Here is a 19,432-nt window from a genome sequence, read left to right as displayed (position 1 = left end):
TCGAATACAATATTCCTTATCTCGGTCACCAATGTTAATTGGTAGATATCACAAATATTATTTCATCACCACCTTTTCTTTTTCTGATTCTGATAGGTGATGGTACAATTATTCATTTACGGTATATCTTTAATGCTGTTAGAGAAATCTTGCGATCTACAATTAGTCATTAATCAGATTACAATAACTAGCATTTTTAGTTTCTCACGTTTAAATTAAAGTAAATGTAATACCAAAACGTCAATTTAATTATACATATATAATGTGATAACAAAAATACACAAGCTGTACCGTAATGCATGGCCGTAACAATATGATAATGTTCGGCATACACGGGGCCAAGTCGTATTGGCAATCGAGCACAACCAGGTACAGGACTGTTTTGGTACTTATCCGCCACAAAACCATGTGTATGCGGCTTGCAAAGGCAGCGTGGACCACTCGGCAATCCAAGGGAGGATCCGGAACAACCTGCAAATCGCTGGTCGCGATTAGGGAACGAGTAGCAATTAATTCAACATATAAATAATTATTTCCAAGAAAATACCAAAGGATATTTAACATTGTTCGTCTAAAGATAATCCTGGCGTTTGTTACCTTTCTCCATATAAAATAAGTAAATTATATGTATACTATTCGAAGTCAAAACATTGGATACAGGCAAGCTCAAAAGATGTCTTATTTTTATTCGCAACGCAACGGAAACAAGAAATGTGTCGTCAGCCGCTATAAAAAGAATCGTTTTCAGAAAACAATAAAACTAAAACAAATGCTGCCAACAAAAATGTACAGTCAGCGCGATCATTTCTTGCCGTTTGCAAATGCCATGCACTGTTAGCAAAACATAACCATGCCCCAGTGAGTTAATTTGTTATTTCCGAATTTCAATATGTATATAAGACTTACCTGTGCAGTCTATCTAGCGTAAATATTACAAAAAAATCTATTAGTAAAATAAGTGTTCCGATAATTTTCTTGTTTATTCTATTTCGATCATCGTGTTAGCTAACCGACGTCATCTGCTGCACATTATATTCCGATAATACCAAACAAGTAGCATATCCTATGTAACGGATGGAAATGTCAAACATGTATTAAGTTAAGCCATGGAAGTTCCACAACCTCTTAATCCGACGGCACTTCTAATGAGATGACCCGAGATGAGAAAGAAAAACAACGCAATAGAGAGACACAGTCTCTAGTGTAGAGTGGATGGCTTAAAATCCAGATGTCGCCCGGATCGAATAAAAGCCTCTAAATCCTGCGTGTGCAAAGAGCTTCTATAAAGGAAAAGGACCACTCATGACGTATGCCTAAAACCACACGACTAAGAAGAAGACAGGGCTATGAAGAGAAGCTCCTAGCTAGTTACTCATAGTCTGAGATATCGTAAGAAATTTACGCTTCGAAGCTCTACGACTTTAAATCCGACAGGGCTGAAAATGTCAACGGACTATGTTAATGCATGACAATAAGTGTTTTGACGGTTAACAAGATAAAATAAAAAGTGTTAATGTATTAGGGGCAAAAATTTGATTAAAAATTGATATATCACAACATTACTTTCGCATTTTATTTATAAAATTATATTATTGCACTAAAAATACTATATATCCTAATTAAATATACATATTAATATTATAATTTATTTATAAGGTTATGTATTAGTATATTATAAATATGTCAATGTAATTCCTATCCAGTAAAATAGTAGAAGGTAGTGTCACGACTCCGAAGAAGTCGAAACTCCCTAGGGTATTCTCCTGCTGCCTCAAACCAACGGAATCTGCAAATGCCACTTGAGCGGAAGTGACGAAAAAAAATAACTGGATTAGGCTAATAAGTAAATTTGTTCGTGTACAGGGTGAGTGTGCCGGGGTACGCTGGTAGCTTGGCGGCGTCGTTACCTGGAGGTGGTGCAGCGGCGTGGGAGCGGCTGGGCACGGAGCTAGTGCTGTCGGGGCTGGTGGCAGCCGCGCACTTCGCCGCCATGGAGCGCCGCTGGACTGGCTCCGCACCTGCTTTGCTCGGGGCCGCTTACTGTGCCGCCAGCTTTGTCTCCGTAAGTACTTTAATCTTTAACATAGACATTAACGTCTACATCCATCATCTAATATATAAAATTCTCGTGTCACGGTGTTTGAACTTGAACTCCTCCTTGACAGATTTTTACCAAATTTTATATGCGTATTTAGTAGGTCTGAGAATCGGCTACTATCTATTTTTCATACCCCTAAGTGATAAGGGTTGTTCAACCTTAAAATGTTTTTTTAATTTTTTTTGACGAAATTTTTGGTTTTTATTTTTTTATGATACAACATACAAAAATACATACAACCCTAAATTTTCACCCCTCTACGATCAACTCTTATTTTTAAATTGTAAATTAAAAATATTTTTTTTGCAAAACAACGTTTGCGGGATCAGCTAGTTATCATATAAACAGATGATACTCACTGCAAGACAGACCTCGCACTAAAGTCGCCACGATGGCATCTCTTGCGCTGCCCGTATCAAGCGACGCCCCGCGACGTTATCTACGTCGTCGATCCACTAAAACTATAACGACTTCATTCATTCCTTCCAAATTTAAATAATTTATATTCAACATACGATGGATAACATCTCTTGTTGATGACAAATTAAATCTACGAACCGTCCTGATAAAATAGCTAAGACTTGAGAAAAATAGACGAAAGAAACACAGCAGGGATATAAATATATATATATATATATATATATATATATATATATATATATCCCTATTAATGAATTATGTTTAAATATATATATATATATATATATATATATATATATTTAAACATAATTCCATTATATAATTTAATTTAATACAACAATCTTTTACAGCGTAGATTTTTTTTTAAATCTGACAATGAAACCTTTTTGAATTTTTTATATTTGTTAAAGCGTATACATCGTCCTTGGAAAGATTTATCTGACTCGATGAAGTTGAATCTAGGTACAAATAATTTGTTTTTGATTCTGGATTTATATTTGATATTTTCATACATGTACTTAATATAATTTCATAAGTAGCAATAATATGACATTAAAAATAATATAATAATTTTTCGGATAAATCTCTGAACAAAATTCGAGAAACAGACGCACGCTCTAAGACATCGCGAATCTAATCTTTGCAAATTGTATGCGGGTAGATATGTCTTTAAAGAACTACCTTACTTAAAAAGTAGAGTATAATTTCTGATATCCAAGAGTTTAATTACTTCTTACATACCCCGGCATTTAAATTGGCACTTTGAAAACGAGTGTCAGTTATTAGACTAGGCTAGGTCTTGTAAATAATTGGCGAATCGCTGTGCGATAAAAACAAGCTATTTTAACCGAACTCAACCGATCTTAGTAAGACTTTTCTCCAGTATTCGACGTATCAAATCAAATGCCTACTATAAGTTACTACATAATTTTTGAAAATTCATGAAATAATTTAAAATATTTATATAAGCAATTTCTATTTGATCTGAAGACCAAAGATTTCGAAGGTAAGTAATAAAAAACAAATATATTTTATTATATGCATGATAACATAAGTAATATATTATATGTATTTTAATTTGATCATAGGTCGCGGGTTCGATTCTTGAGTTCAATCTTATATAATTCACTCACGTGCATTAATTATATAGGATTATCACTGGTCACAAAGAAGTTCCCAGAGGATGGACGGCAGCGTTCCCTGCGTACCATAATACCACAATGCGATCGCCAATCCCCCTGCCGAGCGTGCCGATTATCATAAATTCCCATAGATATCTTTAAGATGCCTTGCAGTGAGCGTCTACGAAATGAAACAACGATATCAATATGTAATAACCCATCACTGAATGACCGTCTGATTTATTTTTCTGTTGATACAATTGATAGTAAAAATAAATAAATAGATGAATTCTAATCAGCGGAGGTTTATCGGGGCTAACAACCGGTCTTTATGCGGGTCCAGCCGATAAATTAGGCGCAGACCGTCCCGAGTATTTTACGACCTTCTCTAGGGAGGCTGTGTTGGCATATTGCCTACCTTTGTACCTAAGTACGGTCTAACTCTCGGCTATACGAACAGTAAAGACTTTATGATACGACTGTACCCTGTCAATTGTATGGATATTCCTCTCTATTGAAGGACAACTAAATCTACAGACGTTTTTAAACTTCAAATTAGTTACTGACAAAATTAAGAAATAAGATTTAAATTACATTTTTGTGTCCAATGTAAACAGACAATAAACATTAATTTTACATAAAAATTATAAGACGAGACCAGATAAATATGGATTGTATTAAAATCAATACAAACCGGAATTCATTTTGCATATATGGATTATCAATTATCAGTTTTAAATGGGTGAATCTATAACTCATTTGGTTTAAATTATTGTGTGGTACACCCTATCCAGAAATCAATGGTTTCACAGATAAAAAATAACGAAAAAATATAGTAAGAAAAAGTGAATTAAAAATTCGAATGACTACATATTAAAATTAATTATTATTTACTATTTGTCTCTGCAGACTTGGTTGTCTAGAATTTTTTGTTTTAAGCATTTCATTGAAAAAATTAATTAATATAACATACTCCAAAGTGATCACAGACAGCTTTAAAGCTTTTTCTGGATAAGCGAGGTATACATTGACTCCCATAAAGCTTTTACACCTGAAACTGATCATTCTGTATATTCTATTTATTTATAATCATTAAATTGATTGCCTATCCAAATAAAGGAAAATGCTAATATATTTTTTTCATAAAATCGAATAAACACATTGAAAGTAGAGTACACATAATTCTGTTCAGTTTTATGAAAGTTCATCTAGTTTTGTGTAAAATATGTGCGTTCGATAAAAAAAGATAAATTAATTCTTAGTGTCCGCACTATTTCACCGATTTTATCGGTAACGTGTATACATTTTATCGATTCAAACGCTTGTGACATTAGCGAATGAAATTGAAAACCGCATCCGACCCGTAATAGATCGCATATGCGAGCGGAATGTGTAAAACTATCTTTATAGACCGTAAAATTATCCCGACTAGAATGCCAGCAAAATATTTAAAAGGGATCCTGCCATGATTCCTTGAGGATAATAGAGGCGCATGGTCGGTTGGGATCGCTACCTGCGTTTTGTTTGAGTCCACACCGGGCAGATGCTCGCTTGTTTTTTTTTTCTCCTTCGCATCTGTCCATACGCCGAACAAAGCGCCATGTGTAATAAAAAAACTCCGATGTCTACAGAGATTCCTTCGCGAACTTACGTAACATTTACACTTTTTTTTTTTAAAATTGAAATGTGGGCAAATGTGTACAATTTTTATTCCATATTGATTTCTTATTCTAAACACTGGTTTTTATATATTTTAAGGAAGTTATCAATTTTATAACTGACGCTGTATAACCTATTCATATATACCAGCCATCCCTACAGAGCAAGGAGTGTTTTACTGTTCTTAAAAAAATCTTTTAGATTAACTTTTTTGGAACTTATGTATCTACATACTATATATACTATCTACTCTTCAGCACATTTGTATTCATAAATACCAAGGAAATAAAAAGAGACATGAGATTGAAAAAGTTTAAGTTTCGAGCAATTAACTAAAAAAGAAATATAACAATGTTTCTTTGAGATTTTAACAATTTATTTTTGCATATAAATCAAGTGTGGTTTATCTGAAATCATATAATACCAGAGAAAGAAATATAATATCTAATAGAATACTACAAAAGTAAGCGTCTTTGTCCATTCATCCATATAGTTATTAAAAAAAAAACATTCAAATGATACCTGGATAACTTAAATATATAACACACATTTACTTTAATATGTATCGTTAAATATCATGTTTTTGTGGAAGTTTTTCAATGTTTCAGTTAAATATCTTAGGGAACATCTGTGGTTCACAAGCTTTGCTTTTACGAATAAATATTGAGCCCCGTGTTAATATTCAGCCAGTGTGAAACAGCTTAATGTCATATGCATACATCTATAGCGTACTCGACGTGACTGCGGGTATTATTAAAATATTAATAATGCAAAAGATTTTCTTTTTGTTTCTCTATCTAGTGTTTATTAATATAAAGAATACAATGTCTGTGTTTCTTTATAAATAAACTTTATTTTTTATACTTGTGTCTGACATTTTTAAACGGTTTTATTTAGTTCGACCCGTACGGAATTTATTTGAATCAAAATTAGAAATTGAAATTTAAGCACCTTCCCGTTGTCAGATTGATCTGAAATTTGGTACACACAAATGTGTACAAATTAAATAATTTAGATGACAATACAATATAATAAAATCAATAACATTATAAATCCAAGATGCCGCCGATACAAAATGGCGGATTACGTATTTTTCCTTAACCCCCTCAATATGGGTATCAAATGAAAAGGCTACACTAGTAAAACACGATGATTATGTCAAAATTTAAAAATAAAGATGGACGCCGTTCCAATATTGCGGACTAGGCACATATTTTTCCACAACCACCACAATATGGGTATCAAAAAAAAGTTTAACTTAAAAGTTTTTAAAATGTATAAGACATTTCGTTACGTTTCAGTCCATAGACGCCCGCTGCAAGGCATTGACCTTTCCAAAAGATATCTATGAGAGGTTAATCGTCACGCTTTGCAGGCGAATGGGTGTTTGCAGTATGGTATTATGTTGAGCAGACGAGGCAGCTGCCTATCCTCTGGAGTCTTGTTTTTAAGCAGTGGCAATCCTAGATAATTCATACACAAAGTAATAATTATATAAGATTGTATCTCAGGAATCAAACCAGCGACATCGGAAGTCTGTCTTCTATCACTACCTCTGCTCATTTTATCACTGTATAAATCGAGTTAGCAGAATTTTGGTTACAGTAGAGAGAATACGGGTCCTTATCTTATACGCGGAAATAGTATGAATTGATAAACGAAACATACCTTACAAGTTTTTATCTCAATGTACATATTATTGATTATGAGAAGTGATATTTTGTATACAATTCCCTGCACAAATAGAAAGAAGAAAATAAACTCTCTAAGCCATAAATCAGCTTAAAGTTTTATCTAACATATAAATTATTTAACATTATATCATATGGCATATATTCATTAGATAGCTTGACAGTAACATTTCGTGGAAATTGATTGCGTGTGTTTCCTGTAATGGGGTAATAACCTAAATTCCCGACAAAATTAGCCTCAATATGGCATCGTAAGAAACATTTGTGTTACGCGATTAATTATCTCATCTTTTGGTTCTTTTTCTTTAGCACAAGACGAAAACGTTCGTGTTATATGTTTCTCAGGATGTGGGGCTCTTGTTTATATTATATATATATTTCAATAACCCGTATTTTTAAGAAAAATGTATTCGTGTGAAAACTTAATATAATACCCTTACGGAATATTTTTGGTAGACAGGGCATACGGCTCTTTTTATTCGATAAATGGAAAATATGTAGGCAAAAAATTGTGAAATTAAATCTACATTATTCAATAAATAAAAATTTTACATGACGAAAATCACGTATCTTAGTAAAAATTTAAAATACTTACGATTTCTGTTTATAATATCTGCGAACTAAAACTCCCGCCAAAACGGAAGACTCTCTTTATCTCTCCATACCAATTTAGTTGCAATATGAAATATTTCCGTACATTAATGTTCTGGAAGCTCCTAGAACTTTTTAGAGTTTGAAAATAATTGTACTTCTTCATATGCAATGTAACCAAATATACACTTATTTAGTTGAGAGCTAGAAAAATTGGAATTGAAATTTACTCTTTGGTTTGCTTCCCACAAATTGTAAACAAAGCTCAAAGACTTTGTATTAAAAATCCGCATTACTTAATATTTAATATCTTGCTTCTACTGTGCTGTACACAATTGATTTATATCTTAATATTAAAAAGGCACTTTAATTTTTTTTCGTCATCCAATCTGTATGAAATGCGGTTACTTTCACTTTACCTTTTCAACGGTGCCATCATTACGAGAAATAAGGTTACATCATTATATATACTCCTCCGTAGTGTTGAAGCCCGCGGCAACGTCTCGGCCCCACAGAGACTTCGCCCTATCAACAATGGCGCATTGTCCTCGTCTTAATTACCAGACATTACGTAGCTCAAATGAAAAATGATTTATTCTATCTGACTTTCTTCCCTTGCTGGAGCTTGACTTGGCAACTAGACAATACTAACAACGATATTGTAAACTAGGATAACTATTACAAGATAGGCGTCTCCCATAGGTCGCCAAGATGTTTTCCCTCGATCTTGACTATCACAGATCCTCCCAGTGGGGGCCAACCCACGCCTCGTCTACCGGCTTGTGGTCGCCAAGAACCTTTGGAGCCCAACAGCCGTCGGTTTTGTGTCCAGACCGGCTAATCATTTTAAAAATATTTCAACCATTCTAATACACTATGTAATTCCTCCAAATTTCTATCATAAAGGAAATATGTGTTTGGCCTATGCGTTATTTTCTGAAATTATTCTAAACACAGTTAAAAACGTTTTCAATTTTTTCTTAAACCTTAATTTTTTAAAAATCGTATTTTGTAAAATAAGAGATATTAATTGGATATTTAAAAAGAACTGAAACAGATTAAATCCTTTTAGTTAAGAGAGGTATATTAGTAAAAAATGTAACATGATATCAAAATCATTAGATTAGGTTATAAACAAATATTGATGTATAATGTAATGAATTCTAAACAAAATAGTTTTACTCAAAAAAATTATAAACATCTAGTGACATTTGCGGCCGGCTAACCGCTTGCGCCCGTAGCCTACAATGCACTACTTCTAGCGCTAATACTTTTCGAAATAGTAGTAATGTAAATCGACCTAGTCGAGATTTGACCTTCTTAGGCGCCCTTCAGACGGAATGCTAAACGGATATTATCGACGTGACTGCCCAAGCTGACGTCCTCTGAAAGTGGGCCTTTGCACCTAATCACTCCACAGAGCGGAAACGATCTAAAAGGTTTACGGTCTACCAATCCGGTAAAACTGTAGGATGTTACGACTCGAGTCGAAATTCCTCCTACGAGTTTCGCTACCCCTAAAAAGTTTTTATGCTAAGAGAGTGTGTGTTCTCTGCTCTCTCGAACTGCTCTGGAATGTGCAAATGCCACATGGACAGCAATATAAGCCAGGTCAAAATAAAATTGTAAGGAATATTAATGTAAACATTGATGTCAGATCTCGTCGCCGCGTTGTCCAGTTCATAGCCAAATATTTGTTATTTATGATAAATTGTTCACAGACAAATTAGTTTTCTTTAAATAGAAGCCGCTCTACGCTAGAGGTTGGATCTTAAATTTCTGCATAAATTATTTTATAACGATATTGATGTCCCAAATATTTTACATAAATTAAACTTTAACGTATTCCATGGACCACGTGATCCGGATCCGTTATTTTGAAACAAGAAATTATGTATCATTTTACATCAACCTAGATAAAAATGCACCTGTCGCATGCATACCAATAGTTTACAACACATCCCAGAAAACTGGACGAACTTGTAGATCAACATTTCTTGCACACTCTTCAAACGCCTAGAGAAATATATAGAGTTAGATTGGTTACAGGTGTAAAAGCCTTAAAAGGGTGAATGTGTTAATAAAATTTATATAAATAACTAGCTGATCCCGCAAACGTTGTTTTGCAAAAAAATTAAAGTTTTTAATTAACAAATGTAAGATAAGGGTTGATCGTAGAGGGGTGAAAATTTAGGTTTGTATGTATTTTTGTATGCTGTATCATAATAAAATAAAAACCAAAAAAATTGTCTAAAAAATTAAAAATAAAATTTAGAGGAGGACCACCCTTATCACTTAGGGGTATGGAAAATAGATAGTAGCCGATTCTCAGACATACTGAATACGCATGTAAAATTTGGTAAAAATCGGTCAAGCCGTTTCGGAGGAGTTCAAGTTTGAACACCGTGACACGAGAATTTTATTTATTAGATGTAGCATTTATTGTCAGGTAATGTATCGTGCACCCTAACCAAAAAACATCGATTTTTGAAGCAATAAAAAACGTAATGATAATATTATAGTAAAAAAACCGATTTCAAAATTTGAATTGCAACGTGTTAAAAATAATTATTGTTTAATATGTGTACCAGCAGACTTTGTACTAGCGCGAAGTTATTATTAGCCAGTCGCATTTTAATAGAAAAAAAATAATGTAGCATATTTTAGAGTGATCACTTACAGTGTGATATAAAGTTGTTGTACGTTGAATCCTTGAAAGCTTTTACACTTATTATCAATCATCCTGTGTATGATAATACAAAATTTAAAAAAAAACGTCACAGATCGAGCTGATATGTATAAGATTGCAGATGAAGCGGCGGTTGGGCCACGTTTGTTGCGTGTCCGTACTGAGACGGGAGTAATTGCACGGACTCTTTCAACGGAGAACTCTTTTTTCGAATCGCGCTCGTTTCCGTTCCCTTTAAAAGGTAAAAATTGCTCGAAGCTCTCAACCTGTGCCATTAATTATAGCCCTTAAGCGTTTAAGCATGAGAGCGGGTATCGCTTGATACTGGAATAGTATTGTGCGGCATTGAAGGCATTGTTCAATCGGACAGCTTTTGAATAGTTCGCATTGGAATAATCGACGTGATGCTTTACCTGCCTCGTGACGAATGTACGATGTTTATGACGATAAGGAAGTTGCTTGTAAATAAATAAACACGTGTTCAGATGTTATTGTACATGAACAAAAAAATAAAAATAAAAAAAATCACTTATACATTCGGTTTATACGATACAAAGTATTGTGGTAACCATATTGTAAATTACTCTATTATAGCAAACCTATTAAGTGAATTATAACTGTAGGAAATAATGTCGTAATATAAACATTTAAGAAATGTTGATATGATAGATATTTACTGGTACCACTACCATATTGTATAATACAGAGTGATTCATAGAAAAAAAAACTACAAAGGTTAGAAGAGAAGATAATATTGTGAACACATAGCAATTTTGATTTTTAAAAATAGTATCGCCGAAGCGTGGGGCATCTAAACGTACACACTTCAGGAGTCTAGACCGTGAATTCGTGAAAACTTGCCCGTATAGCACTAAATGAACATTTCTTCGCGAATGTTGTTTTTGAACTGGTCAATCGTAGTCGATTTATTGACGATAACGCGGCTCTTGAAGTACAGTGAGAGAAAAAATCCAATAGCGTTATATCTGCGCTCCAAAGTGGCAAATGGAATGGCTCTTCGACGCGACATCTGTTTTCGACAATTTTTTGTTGAGATCGCACTTTCACTGCTGCCGAAGCATTATTCGTTGTTTCTGCGGGTTCGAGGTGACAGTACGCAGAGGGCGTCTAACTTAAGTTCTCTTTTAAGTTAACGAAGCTCGAGAACTCCCAAAGGAGCCTTAGCTCAGGCCGTTGATACTACTATTTCACCGGAGTGGGAGGCTGCCGAGCTCTTAGATCGCTTCGGCCATGGAGTGACTAGAGAGAAGGGCAAGTGCCTTCCCGAAGGAATCCCAACTTCAGCAGTCACTCGTCAATAATACCCGTCTAAACATTTCGTTTACAACTGCTTAATACTCATTAGATGTTCGGAGATATCCAGCCATTTTGTTGCCACAAATTTATGCAGTTTTAGTAAAAAAGTTACGTAGCATTGATGTGAAGTAATTAAAATTTGAAATTTGTACGCCATTCTAAACTTTATAATAATAATAATGTGTACGTATTATTTCAGATGCCATCATTGAACCCGGCGCGGTCGCTGGGCCCTTCGTTCGTGCTGTCGCGGTGGGAGAGCCACTGGGTGTGCTGGGTGGGTGGACTGGGGGGCGGCGTGGCGTGCGCGCTGCTGTACGAGTGGAGCGAGCGGCGGCCGCGTGCCAACAGCAACTCTCGGGCTTCATCGCCGCGCGACCTGGACGAGCTGGACAAGGCCGCGTTCCCCGGGCACCACTACCGGCACGCGCCCACCTACTGCTCGGCCGCGGCGCCCCGCCCGGACAACGCGGAACCGCTCTACTCCGGCACCAAGTCCATGTATTGCCGCTCGCCGCCGCCCGCGAGACACGCGCTCCACAGGTCTGAGGGGCCGACGTCTCACACGTAACTATTGGTGTTGTGGCTTACGTAGCTTTATAGATAATGGATTCGCTTCTGTCATTGACAAATGCTATTTGCACGTTGCCATTTGCAGGTGTGTGTGGCGGATCGAATAAAGGTTTTACTTTAAGCTATTTACTATAAGTAAACAAGGGCTCAAGTATTTAAGGAATTTCATTGCTTTTATTTATATATCAAATTAAGTATAGAATTTCTATTAAAGAAATCGTGTAAAATATCTAATACATTCTTTAGCTTAATTATTATTAAATTAATTTACAGTTATTTCGAGCTGAGTGTGAGTAGCTAATTCTCTATAAGGTTAGCGCGGGATAATAAACGTTTGTCTAAATAAATTCTAACTCCGTAACATCCTATCTTCACTATCAATGATCGATCAGAACATATACGATCTGTTAAAACAACAAAAAGTAATTCAAAGTCAAGATAAAATTATGTTAGAGATTAAACCAATATTTTTCTTTATGAATAAGTCGTAATTAAGCGTAGCATAAACAAATTAAAATATTTACACTAAGTATCGTTATTATATAAAAATTTAATTCTTTAAATTAAAATGAACGAATCACGATCAAGTTATAAAGTGAAACGTAATTAGGTTGTGAAAGACAACATATTCTCTCTTTTTTAATTACATCAAAGCTACATAACTAGCTTAGTGACTAGTCAACATGATCAACACGCTTTTCACATACCAATAAGGTAGTGAAATTTTATATTTCAAAAACATGAGAAGGCTTTTAAAGTACAAAATTTTTCGTAAGCGTAAAATTGTTCCTGGGAAGATATAACACTTATTTGCACGATAAAAAAGTTCAATTACAGAGAAACATCAAAAGTCGATATATACGTCCAAACTTTTGTATAACAAGCTCCCCGGATAGACTTCGTATTGTGAAAAGTTATTGAAATCAAATTGAAGTCAGGTGTAAGATAAACCTAACAAGTCTTATTTATTTTATTATTATCAATATTCTGACAACTAGGGAGAATTTTTTTGAAATCTAACGTATGTATGGTAAAAGATAATTCTTGATTTCACTATTCGTCTACCAAATTTTTCGTTTCTTCTCTTTTTATTAGAACCTTCCTGGTTGAATTCTATACAAGTCTATTGATTATTGGTCTAAAATCTTTAAAAAACGCTGATATACAGCTAATTTATTGTCAATTGATGTATGGCACGGCACATCCTGTATAAAATCAATGATTTCAAAAATAATAAATAACTTAATAATAATATAGTAAGAAAAGGCCTTTTCAAAATTCAAATTATTAATACACATTAAAATTAACTATTGTTTACTATTTTTCCATATAAATTTGTACTATCAGAAGTTATCTATCATATTCCAATAAAAATAGAATAATTTAACATATTTCAAAGTGATCACTATTACACAGGATGATTGAAAATGGGTGTAAAAGCATGAATGCTTTTCACTGACAAATGAGCTATACATTCACCCGTTTAAACATTTTACACTTGTAACCAACCATCCTGTATATGCACAAGTATGAACTTACAATCTTATTATTCACCATATATATTAAACCAGTAATTAAATTCAATTAATATATGTAACGTAATAACATGTTACTATAGACCGGTAGGTAACGAAAAGAATTTCGGAACACAAAATTAAAACATTGTCTACGTCAGTTGATTAAGTTGCCGGGGTCCAAATAATGCGGAGGTGTGAAGGAGCAAAAGATCCAATTAGGGCAGCGGCACACACGTGCCTCAGCAGCCCGCATTGATTAAACGACGGGCAGACCTTACTGCTTAATTAGACACGCGTATATTTGGCTCTCGGTGTGCACCTAGCACTATTCTGCTCAGTTAGCGTCTACTGGATTATACTTCGCATATGAGAACCCAGACGGTTTTGGGTTGGTAAAACAGATTGAATGGATATAGGAGTAAAAGTTATATAAAATGATCACTCTGAAATATGAACAATACTTCATTTTGATATCGATTAATAAAACGAATTTTGAAAACACTTTTTCATACTATATTATCATTACCTTATTTGACTTCTTACTTCTGACAGTACAAAGTGTATAGAGACAGTAAATAATAATAAGTTTTAATACGTAGTAATACAAATTTTAAAACGCTTTTTTTTTCTATATAATCTAAAAGTTAACATTGATTTCGGATAGGAAGTACCATACATTAATTTACATCAAATGAGCTATATATTCACCCCCTTAAAAGCTTTCACAACGATAACAAAGCACTTGTGCAAAGAAAAAAAGTAATTAATTACTATTTCCCGTACAACAACCGACATGGGTGTTACTCTTTGTCCGAGACAGTGTACAAGATAGAAACCATCAGGAATACAATATAGAAACACAAAACAAACCAAAAACAAATATAATATTGTTAAAAATAATTATATATTTAAATAACAAATCAAAAAGATTAAATATATAATAAAAAATAAAAGTGAAAATAAATTTGCCTCAACGATACCGCAAGTAATTGTCACGAATGGTATGATAGTCAGTATTTAATGCAATATTTCTTATGATAAACAAACTATTATTTCTTATGAGGAAATTATGAATTTCAAACCTTCTGCTGCGACAGACTTCTACAAACCCCACGGTCTTTTTCGATACCTTCACATACTACCGTAGTATCAATGACGGCGGCCTCAACTCCTTAGGATAGAGCTGCATTCCCCAAACCGTTATCATAAGCATCCGAGATCTAACTCGAGCGCTACTATAGGCCCAGGACAAACATGTGGCGGATCACCCCATATTCGACGCCTTGATATAAGGGTTGGAGAAGGGCGCGGTATAAACCGCTCCGACATCCAGAACTCCCACAGCGGCTGTGGAGCTCAGATGTTTTCTCTCTCTCTCTCGACATTAGTATTTCACAGAAGGTTATACCAGTGACCGCTCGTTCTGTACCATCACCATAATGAAGCCTGACAACGAGCGGTCATTCCCCACAATATCTCGTGAGTGAGTTCTCGGCATAGCTCAAACAAAGCCATGCAATCCTCAAGCGTATGGTGAGCCCTATCCTCTTTGCTACCACAATGCTGGGACATGATAGAGTATTTTCTACTTATGTGGTACTTACCAAAGCATCCACGCCCTGAATGTAAATGTCTGTACCAGCCTGAAGGTTAGAGAACCGTGCCGAAATAATAAACCAACTGCCTTAACAGACGACGTATGATCAGATTATTGGCCTGTCGCAGTTTAATAAAAAAAAATTACATATTAGTGATTATTTTATTTATTAACTCAGTACCTTGATAAATAATTAACTATTACTTACGTTCGTAGTAGTGTAAGTTATCTACTTCGCACACTACAAGACTTTTGTAATAATGTGATATACGATGTTTTTTGTTTGATTACACCCTATGACGCTATTTCTTGGTTTTGATTGACGTGAAATGAGGGACAGATATTATTTTTTAAATTTGGTTTTTACTACATATTCTTCGTTTTTGTCTTACTTAAGAACCTTGTCGTTTATATTCTAACGAAAATTTAAGAAAAGAATTGAACAAGCTGTCATGAGTTTTGCGTTTAGTACAACCACTTTAGAACAACACTTTAGAGTTACTAGTAATATGATTATATGTTATTTTTATTCGTGTTCCATAACGAGATATTTTTTGCTTGGCTTTGATTATTGTCAATTTTTATGGCAAAAATGTGCATGGAATGTGTGCGAGTGCGTGTCAATTTAATGCGTTATGGAATAAATAATTATCACAACCTGATTTATAGTGAAACATATTATAACATTACTTTTGTAATGTTGACAACAGTCGCTATATTGCATTTAGGATTGCAATTATCAAGTGCCGTAGAATATTTAGGCCAGATTATTTATACGCGAATTACGAGTATGTTATTGTTAAAGATAGAACAAAACTGAATGTTCAAAAACTCTATATTTAAAAAAAACTCGAACAAAAGTTATTTCGATATGGGGTATAAATTTCAGTTGGCGACAAGCCGTCGACCTGCGACCTGAATTTACACGGCCGGAAATAGTGATCATTAGCTGAAAATTTCCCTTCCCTCACCGAGAATAAATCCACTGAAATAAAATTAACACAATTTATCGCGACTTTATCAGAAAACTCATTTTGAATTTATCGAAGACTGTAAATAATAATTATAATAAAGCTTTATTTCATTCCATACAAGTGTCTAAAAATCAGTTATTTTAAATAATAGTTTTGAATATTTTATACTAAGTTTGTATGGACTTCGCATGGTAAAAGCCTACTCCAAAACTTTCCCTTTTTCTCTATCTTGGCAACTTGGAGCCACCCGTGACATGCCGTAGCCATGATCTCGTCAACCCATCTGACAAGTTAAGTCTGCCTCTCGTTCTGGTACCGCAGCTGTTATCAGCCAACTTCGCCACCTGACCTGCCCAGCTAGCGAAGACTGTATACAGTGAAATGTTTTAATTTAAAATATTTGATAGTAACTTGTTTTTATGGCCATTCGGTTTATTTATTTATATATTTTTTTATTCTCTTAGTATTTTATATAGTGACCACATGTGGACGCACTGAGAAGAATACTTGAAATTTTTGATACACAAAATTTGATACTAAAGTCAGATTGAACTTATCGATACGATATCGAACACTATATCGATATGAGCCGTTTGCATATTAGATTAACTAAACTCGATGGCGTTTTCGTGAACTTAGGATTGGCCGTTACGTACCGGATTTCCAGTCAGGTTTTATGTCGTGTAAGCGAATATTCTATGCTCTATTAATCTTTATGCGTTTAGCATCCTCATTTCTGTGTAACCCGACCAAGGTTTGAAGATTCAAAAACAATTTGCTTTGCTTGGTGCTTTCGGCGATGGATTTTGACTTGCGATACTAAGGTTTTTTTAATGCTTAACGTTTGCATATATCAATGAAAGAGGTTCTCTATCTTAAATTGAATGAAACAATGTTTTGTGGAGTAAACCGCATGATTATTCCATGCTGAACACTATACGGAATGCTTATATTGAATATATTCTATGGTGATGGGCGATGTTAGCCTTTCTGGCTTTAACAGCTTAGTAAGATTCAGAGATTGCGAATCCGGAATTCGCGAGGTAATGAATTTAAAAAATCTACGACAAATGTGGTGTGCTTGACGTATTGTTTTGACCAATATATCAATATCTACTTGGTTGCTCGTGTAACCGATGTCTGATGGAGCTGAAAGTATCCCGAGTAACTAGGTGGAGCGACAAAATCGATGTTTCCAAACATTTTTTGTACTACACACCATCTTAAAAACCTTTTTTGTACTACACATCATCTTAAAAATATCATGACTCCTATTCAACATATATATTTTTATATTAAAGCAAAGCGTTAAATGCGTGTCGAGTCTATTTTTGAATTGCCCCCCTTAACGACCAAAATGCCCCCTGAGGGGTTTGGGCCCTACGCTGGGAGATTCTGGACTTCATGGTAAAGCTCGCGGGAAGTCCTAAGACCGGTCATCGTGGCGATCTTAGAGAGGCTTATGCCGTGCAGCGGCCATCTATCGGCTGATATGATGACTAAGTTATCTTGGGACTTCGATGACCACGCATTGACAGTTACATAGGTATTTATGCACCTTCCGGTATAATATGAAGAGTTCTGTTACACAGGCTGTCGAAGTTCGTCTTGACTTTTAATTATTCTGGTCTGGTGTGACAATCTCATCACTAACGTTAATTGATATTTATACAGGTCACAGTCCGTGTACAGTAAGAGCAGCGGTGCAGGCGCTGGAGGCGGTGCAGGCGGGGGCACGGCTGGTGGCGGAGGGGCGCTGGGGGCTGCGCAGTCGCTGCTACTGCGACCCGCTGCGCATGCGCTCGCACTCAACCAAAACGCACACAACGCACAGCGAGACCCTAACTACGGCACCGCACCCAACGGCGTCAGACCCGGTCCGGCCGGTCAGTATACATGGATGAGTTCTTTGACCACCAAACATATTTACGCAGCTCGCACAATGCTAATAGCACACTCAGCATACCGAGACGAGTTGCGACTCAACAATTGATATATTATCTATAATCTCTTTGACTGTACACCCGTGCGAAACGTCAGGGTGATTCGTATCCGAGGGCTGTTAAATGCAATACATTAATTATTATAATATCTATTAAATGAAACCAAGATACTGGTTTCAAAATATACATTTAAGCTTTCCTGTCTTACATATAAGATCGAAAATGGTTTGTGTTTGATATACAGGTGAAATTTTTTAGGTGAAAAACTTTAAAAGGGTGAATGTATAGTTCATTTGTCAGCAAAAAACTTGAAAACTTCATTCTTATGTATTTATAAATTTATTGTTCAGATCAGGTTTAACACATATAAATTTAAACCTTTACTTAATACATATGAGGTCAAAAATTTATGATTAATCTACAGGAGCTGCAGTTCAAGAGCGACGTGAGTCGGTGTACAGCTCGGGCACGCGACGCGGGCCGCTGTCGTCCGAGGACAGCGCATATGGCAGCTATGCGCCGCACGGCACGCTAACGCACGCGAACCATGCTGCCCACGCCAACCACGCCGCCCATGCTCACGCACACGCGCGCACATTCCGCGCCCCGCACCCGCCTGACCACTACTAGCGACGCGCCTCGCAGCACAATATTGCGCTGCTTTTCGACGTCTGAACGATTTGTGCGGTCAATTGTGACGTCATTAACTTAGTCCAAGTGATTTAGTGAATCAGTGATGGTAATCAGGTTCTCGTGGGGCGACCAAACGTTAGAAGTAGCGTGGGTAAGCCTTCCACTAGGCGGACCTACGAGTAAAACTCCAGTCGAGATGATGATAACGATGAACAAGTGTTCACGTTATTAACACTTACAATTGTAAGTGTTAATAACGTGAACACTCACACCACAATTGTGGTTACTTGTTGCTATCATATCACTTCTTGCATCATCATTATAAAGTCCGATAGACGTACTCTGCAAGGCAAAGGCTTCCCTCAAAGATCGCTACGTTGACCGGCCTTGATCTGCCCACTTCCAACGACTTCTCGCAATCATTCCTTTTCATTCAATATTACTTTTTTAAAGATACCTTTTGGGCTCTATATGCTCGCAGTACAAACTGAACCGACTCACGGTCACTGGAGACGGAATACTTATACTACATTGAATTGAAGGTGCAAATATTAAATTGTAGTTATCTTTATACATTAGGTTAAAATAAGGTTTTTTTAGTATTAAAAT

General features: G+C 35.5%; 1 protein-coding gene across 1 annotated transcript; it reads left to right on the top strand.

The window, feature by feature from the left end:
* The first annotated feature begins 1,858 nt into the window (after positions 1-1,858).
* LOC137926874 (neurogenic protein big brain-like) lies at positions 1,859-19,062 on the top strand. The gene is made up of 4 exons (XM_068770607.1): positions 1,859-2,062; positions 11,786-12,129; positions 17,922-18,133; positions 18,615-19,062. The coding sequence occupies exons 1-4, from the start codon at positions 1,991-1,993 to the stop codon at positions 18,818-18,820; spliced, it is 834 nt and encodes a 277-aa protein (XP_068626708.1). The 5' UTR covers positions 1,859-1,990; the 3' UTR covers positions 18,821-19,062.
* Positions 19,063-19,432: the final 370 nt, after the last annotated feature.

The sequence above is a fragment of the Battus philenor genome, unplaced genomic scaffold, assembly GCF_028537555.1.
Source record: "Battus philenor isolate CCGP_79_NKW_IND1 unplaced genomic scaffold, ilBatPhil1.0.hap1 SCAF_3, whole genome shotgun sequence".
NCBI lineage: Eukaryota > Metazoa > Arthropoda > Insecta > Lepidoptera > Papilionidae > Battus > Battus philenor.
This window is presented reverse-complemented; position numbering and strand designations above follow the sequence as displayed.